Source organism: Daphnia carinata, chromosome 5 (genome assembly GCF_022539665.2).
Source record: "Daphnia carinata strain CSIRO-1 chromosome 5, CSIRO_AGI_Dcar_HiC_V3, whole genome shotgun sequence".
In the NCBI taxonomy this organism is placed as follows: Eukaryota; Metazoa; Arthropoda; class Branchiopoda; order Diplostraca; family Daphniidae; genus Daphnia; species Daphnia carinata.
Window position 1 is genome coordinate 884402 of NC_081335.1, and position 8309 is coordinate 892710.

General features: G+C 39.7%; 3 protein-coding genes and 1 long non-coding RNA gene across 5 annotated transcripts; all 4 read right to left on the minus strand.

Annotated features, from left to right (window-relative positions):
• Positions 1–290: 290 nt before the first annotated feature.
• LOC130696309 (uncharacterized) lies at positions 291–1959 on the minus strand. Its single transcript, XR_009002595.2, has 5 exons — positions 1847–1959; positions 1525–1793; positions 1271–1454; positions 862–1208; positions 291–790 (listed from the first exon to the last, which is right to left on the minus strand). It is a non-coding gene; the product is annotated as an uncharacterized LOC130696309 (long non-coding RNA).
• A 173-nt stretch (positions 1960–2132) lies between these two features.
• Positions 2133–4679, minus strand: LOC130696281 (acidic leucine-rich nuclear phosphoprotein 32 family member A-like). The gene is made up of 8 exons (XM_057519372.2): positions 4519–4679; positions 3705–3848; positions 3524–3643; positions 3352–3464; positions 3193–3287; positions 3040–3134; positions 2877–2973; positions 2133–2813 (listed from the first exon to the last, which is right to left on the minus strand). The coding sequence occupies exons 1-8, from the start codon at positions 4564–4566 to the stop codon at positions 2773–2775; spliced, it is 753 nt and encodes a 250-aa protein (XP_057375355.1). The 5' UTR covers positions 4567–4679; the 3' UTR covers positions 2133–2772.
• Positions 4680–5343: 664 nt separating this feature from the next.
• On the minus strand, positions 5344–7151 carry LOC130696285 (uncharacterized). 2 transcript variants are annotated; one of them, XM_059495383.1, is made up of 6 exons: positions 7026–7151; positions 6259–6492; positions 6003–6139; positions 5837–5937; positions 5654–5775; positions 5346–5587 (listed from the first exon to the last, which is right to left on the minus strand). In XM_059495383.1, exons 2-6 carry the CDS (start codon positions 6480–6482, stop codon positions 5545–5547), a joined length of 627 nt encoding a protein of 208 aa, XP_059351366.1. In that variant the 5' UTR covers positions 6483–6492; positions 7026–7151; the 3' UTR covers positions 5346–5544. The 2 variants fall into 2 exon arrangements, with proteins under 2 accessions (XP_057375359.1, XP_059351366.1); XM_057519376.2 differs by lacking the exon at positions 7026–7151 and having other exon boundaries at positions 5344–5587.
• Positions 7152–7429: 278 nt separating this feature from the next.
• On the minus strand, positions 7430–8290 carry LOC130696293 (uncharacterized). The gene is made up of 3 exons (XM_057519384.2): positions 8162–8290; positions 7953–8103; positions 7430–7878 (listed from the first exon to the last, which is right to left on the minus strand). Exons 2-3 carry the CDS (start codon positions 8101–8103, stop codon positions 7592–7594), a joined length of 438 nt encoding a protein of 145 aa, XP_057375367.1. The 5' UTR covers positions 8162–8290; the 3' UTR covers positions 7430–7591.
• Positions 8291–8309: the final 19 nt, after the last annotated feature.

Below are 8309 nucleotides of genomic sequence, written 5' to 3' on the forward strand. Positions count from 1 at the left end.
TGACAATTCTCTGCACATTACAATTATTTTTGCAACTTTAAAAAGGCACAATAGCCCTTTCAAAAGTTGCCGTCAACCCAGGCAGGGGGAGACACTGCCTTGTTGACCCACCGGGGAGATTACCCGGTGATTGGCTAAGAGAAGCCGGAAGAAGAGCTGAAGATTTGGAACATTTTTACAGGAGCGATTAACCTTTAGTTCGGATTTGTGGGTAGCCACAGAGCCCTCCGTGAACACATCATCGGACTAAGCAGACATCCACGTCCCCTTTCCGGCCAGAGCCCTCCAAACCTCGGTATATGTTGTTTTTATATATACCGTACAGTAGGGGCATGACCCCCTACGGGCTTATTACGAGTCAAGGGGAAACGGGGCTACGGAAAGGAAGGGAGCCCAGATATGCACTTCAATTTTTTAAATATAAAATACCGTCTCGGGAATCCGAATTAAGTATAGAAATGTCATGTCATCCATTCAGTCATTACAATTTATTCAGTGTCTTGCCCCAACCAAGAATCTTTTCAGATCCAATGTTACTATTAACCTATACTGAGAAAAGAAAAACAACACCATTAAGCATCTCAATTGTTGCTCATGTGACTTACATGACTCATAGATTCAACTTCTGGCAGAAGCTTGGGAAAGGCCATACAAATTGCAGATGAAAATCATTGTATAAGGCTCTTGAATGATAAAATAGCACCCATAGAATGTTGCATTGTTTATAGTTGTGTTCCCAGTATGCTGAAAATCCTTTCCTATTGGATAAAATTTTTTTTGTAGATTACACCTGGTTGGCAAAAAGGAAGAGAAATTCTTCGTCATAAATTCAAAATTATTTGAAGAAAATTCCTTTCATACCTAAGGAGTCCATGTTTGATGTTCATCTCTGCAACGGCAGCAAAATTAAAACATCTTTAGGGCCATTTAAGTACCCAGCTTCACCAACACTGTGAACATAAAGGACAAGTTGTTCTTTAGCAAGAGAAGCAGAATTATTTGAGGCTTCTAGCTGTGACAGAACTATAAAGAATTGCTGTTACACAGGATTCATTCACACAAGATGGTACTTCTCATTAGACAATTTGCATACTCTATTACTTTACCTCATACCTTAATGGTAATGCACTCTCAGTGTTTTTTCAACTTTAGGCTGACTCTTCCATCCTGTAACACTTCCAGACTTGACTTGATCCCCTGCTAAAATTCTGTGAATGCAAAATAATAGCATTAAAAATATTTTTTCGATAGATAAAAAACCGAAAAGTACCTAATTCATGTTTTATGTTGAACTCATGCTATTTCTGGGTTTCCATACCACACCCATTTTCAGCCCAAATACGGTCCCACAATTGTTCACTTCCTTTGCTGCATGGACTTATTACTAACAATTCTTTTAGTGCAGCACTAACAGAATTTAACTTTAACACACTGTCAGGTGGTAGACTGAATAACTAAACAATAAATAATTGTTTGTTAAAATTCTATACTTATTTTGAATTCTTATTTGAAAAATTTAGGTACCTGACTGTGTTCGCCTAATGCCAATTCATCCTCATGTTCAGTTAGGGATGAGTTTGGAAAAACCTCCTTCACTGTTTGGAAACTGTTCCGTTCCAATTTGTTCTTTTCCCTTAGCTGAGCTTGTAGACTCAAAATTTGAGCCAAAAAACACGAATGAATAAAAGCAAATAAATAGAATCATTACGTATTAGGCCTACGACCCTTAGCTTTGTTGTTATCTAATATTTTGTGTTGTTCCAATAACTGGGCCTGTAGCTTCATAATTTGATCTAATAAACAATAATTAATAATTGAAAACCAATATAATAATGTTTATACTTACCATTTTTTTGTTTTATTATCTTATCCATTTTTCAATTGTTCCTCCAGCCACGCGTTATTCTCCATCCACGCTAGTGAACTAACTGCGAATGGCATCCAATGGACTGAAATTGCCTATGCCAGTAATAACGAGTCTGAGCGGTAGATGGCTACGTATCGGAAAAAAAGAAGAGTGTTTTTTTTTTTTTTCGGGGAAAACGGATTGCCATAGTTATCCGCCAAATCTTTGACTACTTTTCTAATCTGCTGACAAAAGAGCTTTTGAAATTAATATTACTTCATTCTAGTAAATGGGAAAACATGTATTGAAAATGCTCCACACTTTCGGTTGCCGAAACAGAAGAAAAACGTTCATCATCTAGTCATATTCATCATAAAGTTTGAATTACCATTCTCGAAGACACGTTCCAATAAGATGACGCATTTACGGGTATGAGGTTGGTGGTGAACAAGGTGGAACTCGCAATGAGTTTGTAGCTTAACTGCGGAGGAAAGAGTGGAGGTGGCGCGCTTTTCTTTCCGAAAATAACGTGAACAATGGCAACAGCAGCAGCAGCATTTCCCGCATTATCAAAAATAAAAAAAATCCTGGAATAAAAAGATGTGGGGAAGGATCAAGGAAAGAGAGGGTAAGGGAAAAAGAGGAAAGCTCAATCCTTATAGTGTACACAACATGAGAATAAGGACGCTTAATTGTACTGCATCACGATCGTAGTCTCCCGAGTAGATTTAACATGCCAATTGCTTCACATAAACCTCTGCAAGTCCAGTTTTAGTGGTCAATCAAAGAGTGGATACATTCAAACAAACTTTTCTTGGCATTTCTTTTTTTTCTATCTTTTTCTTTTTTTTTTTGTTTAGCATTTAACACTTTTTCAAAATTTTTCAGCAATGAAATAGAAAGGTTGGGCAGGCTTATCTGTCCAGTCAGTCTTCCATTTTTCGTTTCTTCCCTCGTGCTGACGATTCTGGACAAAGAGGAAAGGTTAATTGCACATACAAGTATGACTTTTGCGATTTCACAATAATACCTTCTTCCTCTACTTCTTCACCATCATCTTCTTCCTCTTCTAAATCTTCATCAGTGTCATCTCCAGCCCCTTCATAATCTTCTCCTTCACTTTCCTCCTAATATTGTACAGAATACATATATTTTTTATAATGAACCACATCATTGAATTATGTATATCTTACATCCAAGTTGTCTTTGTAAATGGCATCCAAGCCTACATCCTCTTCTCCCTCATCTTCCTCCTCACCTTCGTCTCCTTCATCTTCTACTCCTTCATCTGAAGAAGCACTAATCGTGACGGGTTATACTATGAGATTGTCTAAGGTTAAATTTACCTTCATCATTGTCAGGTGCTTCTTCACCACTTTCCTCATCTTCGTCGTTGCCGTTGAGTTCATCGTCTTCTGCCTCTCTGTCGTCGCAGTCATAACTATGAAAATCACACATTATATGAAAATCCAATATGGTGAATGAAAATATGTTAAATTAGTTACCCATCAAGGTACTTCAGTGATGGCAGAAACTGGAACACTTTCTCTCTGTAGTCTTCTTTGGTTGTGACATCGCAGTTGAACAGGTCTAAGGATCGTAGCATCTTGAACTCTTTCTACAAATTGAAAAAAAAATTTACAATCTACCATTCACCCAATCCACCACGAAACTTACGAGTGGCTCCAGAGTATCTAGATCCTTGATTTTGTTACCACTAAGGTTAAGTGATGTTAGTTTTGTGCTGCCGCTAAGAGCACTCAAACCACCAGAGATCCTGTTGTCACTCAATTCCAGCTATTAAACAAATGAAAAAATTGATGATGCTAGGCAAGTTTTTACAGGAAACAGTTCATACCCTTCGTAGATTTGGAAGCTTGGGGAATCCTTTAAGGCTGGTGAGCCCAACATTGATGAGACTGAGAGATTCAAGACCAACAAACTCATCAGTCAACCCAACAATAGTTGTACTCCGACAATTATCCAGATTTAATTCTGTGATCTGAAGTGAGAAAAATGCAGTTCTATTATTATTCACGAATTAGAAACAAAAAAGGGAACAAGCAATTTGAACTGAAAATGGCGCCAAAATGGGCGGGCACTCGAAACCAGACGTAACGTTCATTTTTTATGTCCATTTTCCAAACTTTTGCTAAGCACTGGAATGGCTCAAGAATTGTTGTCGTGGAACAGTATCATTGGAAAAAATAGCTCATCACGACAGATAAGTCTGAATCGGCTCAGAACGTATGAAAAATGTCCCTAAAGACCAAGTACTGCGTACGACTTTGGAGGCCCCGTGGATCCACACACACACACATACACACAGCGCGTCTATCGGACGCCTTCACGAGGCTGATACATACACACACTCTGTGAATAACTGTCTAACCACGCCACATTCACGGACAGTGTACGAACATGCTAAACAACATGTTCTTGAGCGACGCCAGCAAGTGTTTCCTCAACTCGTTTCATCGACTAGATTACAAAACAAATCATACAGCGACGTGGCCGCATCTTCGCCATTTGACCAACAAATGTACTGAAGCAAACAGTTTGCAATTTAAGAAGAAATTACATACGACTACGTCAGTAAACGAGCATACCATCCAGTTGAATCGATTCTTGTAATGCCACGAGACGATGCAAAAAAAATTGTTTGACAATACCTGATCGGGATTCCTTCCTCTTTTTTCTAACTCGATTCGTTTTTCCATTTTGGTAGTGGTTTTTGCAATAATATAAAAAATGTGGATAAGACCGACTCTCTACACACCGGCTGTGACTGGAGCAGCTCACTTTTTTTCTCTGCGCTGGCGATGCTTGGTACTAACCAGTAAACGCCATCTGCTGGTAAATTTGAATACTACGTGGCGTGTTTACGTTGGATGTGGACAAAATTCGTGGAAAAACATTGCAAATTTGCTCAATCATGATAACTCTCACATGATAAAAAACAAAGCCGGACATTCATTGAGCATAGTTTAATTTCCGTGAAAAAACAGTTCGTTTAATCAGTTAAAGCTTTTTTTGTTCGGAAAATTGTTTGGTAACAAAAAAAAATCGCAGATCAAAGCGTATATGCTAGAAGCTGTTCGCCACGGAGGAAGAATTGGTACTTAGAAAAAAAAACACTGGGAAACAAAAATAAAATAAACAGGAGTTAACGATAAAAATTTTAAAACAGGATTGCTTGTGATGGCAACCACGCGTTGTATTTTGTTATTTGAATTGTTCCCTAGAGCCTCCATCTATCAGTTACTCTTCTAACTAGTCCTCCAACGCCATCTATCCAAATAGTTAATTAGAAAATGAGTTTACTGCAGATTACAAACCGGTAAAAGAATTACTAGATGTTTTGATAGAAAATTACACAATGGTTCAAAGCCAAACACGAAAAATAGGGCACTAATCTACGTTATTTTTTCTTACTTTTTCATTTTTCTCTGTTCTTTCCGAGCTTCGAAAAGCATTCCTATCGATACATCCAATCGAGGTTGAACCAATTACATGAACATAATCAGATACATCGGAACAATTGTAATGTTGCAGTTAAAGACATTCATGAATGGGACGACCACGCGAGGAATAGTGCCGTCAATCAAATGAGATTAAGCATGTAAGTTGTAAAGATAAATAAAGAATAAAAAAATTGGACTTTGTCATGGGATAAACTGTACGTTAGACGTAATAGGCTACTTGGGTGCTTCAATGCCCAAGACGCAACCACGAGCCGACCTGAATGACGTAACAAACATTTGGAATATGGTAACCATGTAATTTAAAAAAATAAATTATGCATACCAAAGTAACGTGAGTATCTGCTGACGAAGAGTTCGAATATATTCATCGGTCAAAAGTAGGTCTTCTCGGGTACGTTTATGACACGTGTGTCTCTTCATTTTGATGACGCAATGAAGGAAATTCTATTTTAAACAAGACATTTATCACTTTATCAGTCTTGCGGTTTGGATGTACGAGTTATACTTCTCGGATGCGACACTTTTGATTCAAAGGCAAATCATTCTCGGCGAAACCTTCAATCACGGCCGATCCGCATTTTTGCAATATTTTGGCATGACACAACTCTGACAACCATATAAATAACGATTGTCATTTACCAACAATTAACACAAAGCTTAACTATTTTTACCTTTAAGAGAATTCTCGTCTTCTTCACTTCGATTCATATGGGGTCCATCCATTTCGTTTGGTTGTTGATCGTTAACAATCCCAGCTGAGTTCGTTTGCCTTTCAGTTAACGCCGCCATTTGTTGACTTTCTCTCAATCTATCGGACACAATCAGTCAAAGAAAAAAAAGAAACCCAAACATTTTATTGGCTCTGTTACAACCGTCATTTTGATGGTTTCTCGCGTTGCCCCGTCAACGAGAAATAACAGAAGGTACCTGCGAAGGGCAGTGTGCATGTCGGGCACGTTATTGTTGCTGAGCGAACGCGATCTCGGAGAATAAAGGAGACGCGAAGCTCTGCCGCTATTAGGGTCGGTGTGTTGGTGACGATGATTGTGATGTTGGGCGCGTTTGTCGGGAGCAGGATGACCTAGCAATTCCGTGGTCAATCCAGCCATCAGCACCACAATGATAGGAATTGTAACGACCGTCGTCTTCATTTCTTCCTTTCTGCACACAACAACAAAAAAACAAGCGTAAATCGATGTAATTTACAGTTGCAACAGTGGGAAAAACGAGGGGAAAAAACCGGTCTGTGATGACGCACGAAGTCTATTCTAATGATCTTGAAGATGCGACGAGATGCTCGGAGCATACATTTGCTTCCATCTTTTACGTTTGTACCGACACGTCAAAAAACCGCCTATAATCACATTTACAACTTCTATTTCTCCCAATTCCTACCCCTCAGGAATTGTGTGAAGATGCGAAATTTCGATGGAAACACGTCGAGACGTGACTGTTTTTCCCAAGAAAACAGAAAATAATGTCGAAATGCCAAAAAAAAAAAAAAGAGGAATCCACCCACTTATATTCTTAACCTTCAAAGAATTGCCAACGGAGGGGGCTCCAAGCCATAATGATACCCTTTTTCTTTGGTATGTGGGGCACAGGGGGGGGGGGGGGGGGGGGGGGGGATGCGGAACACAAGAAAGGTCACGGATTTCGAAATGAAAGGTGAAAGGGTAGCGGAGTCACAGTACCTGTTCGATGTAGAAGATCCGGCTCATGCGAATGTCGCAGTGAATATGAAGAATAATTCCACGGTTCTCACGTGGTTTATAAGAAAACGGACAGGCTCCGCCTACTCGTCATCTGTCGACCGAAGACCTGTCCATTTTTCGTTGTGCGCCCGCCACCAATGAAATGTCACTTTCTCTTCTTCGCCTATTTTCAGGGCCTTCGCACTATCAATGGGGATGATCTATATTTAAAATGTAATGTCTTCTCAATGAAAAAGAAAAAAAAAAAAGGTCAGACAGTGACCATGAATGATACAAAAATAGAGTCTGAGTCGTCCAATTTGGCAAGGAATTTCGATGACGTAGGTCCAATGATCTTCCCTCGTGATAAAACTCTTTCAAACAGAGTTACTTATGGCCAGAAAGAAACATTGGTGGCATGCTACATGGATGTATATTTATACATATTTGTAACTTTTTTTTTTGTAACTACAACGGAATGCTGCGTGAGGACTTGTGACTGCGTGAAGAAATGCAACAGGAATTTTAAACGGCACGACTCGTTCAGTAAAGGACATCCATTACATTTACAACAGTTTGTGGCTGGCCAGAGCTCTCAACAATGACTGGTTGGCTTGCTGGAGTGAATGCTGTTTATTGACTCCAATCATCCGGGGAACAGATGTGTTTGGATCGCTAACCAAGTCAACATCGTCATTAAACATCATTTCAGCCACACTGGAACTTTTCTTGTATCGGGCACCGTCTCCCGTTCGAACGCAATCGTCGTACGTTCGGAGTAAGGATCGCAGTTGACTGCCGGCCTTCGTGTCCGATTCAATGAAACGCATCAATTGATAAGGACTGAAATCGGCTGCGAAAAGTTCCACGTGTTCCAGGTGAATAATATTTGAAAAATCGAGTACGTATATGAAAAGTGGAACTTACCGAATTCACGAGCGTAAGAGATGACGGCCACTAATGGATTCGGTCCGCAACCATCTGAACTCTGACGGGCCTCCACTTGGTGATGGGCGGGCAGGCCAGCTACGGATAGAACCAATAGCATTGCATGCATGGATACCACGACAGCAAACATCTGAGAAACAGCAGAAATTTAATTACCGTAACACATTTTAATGTAAATTAAATTATACCTTACTGTGTAGAATATGTGGGCTGATTTTTTAGGGGTCGTTTGGCTTGTCCGGCGGATTGATGTCGTGTGCAGTGTCCGCTCGATGTCGTCCGTTTTTATATACAGTACCTGTTGCTACTTGAGGTAATTGGACGGGAGTAATGAAG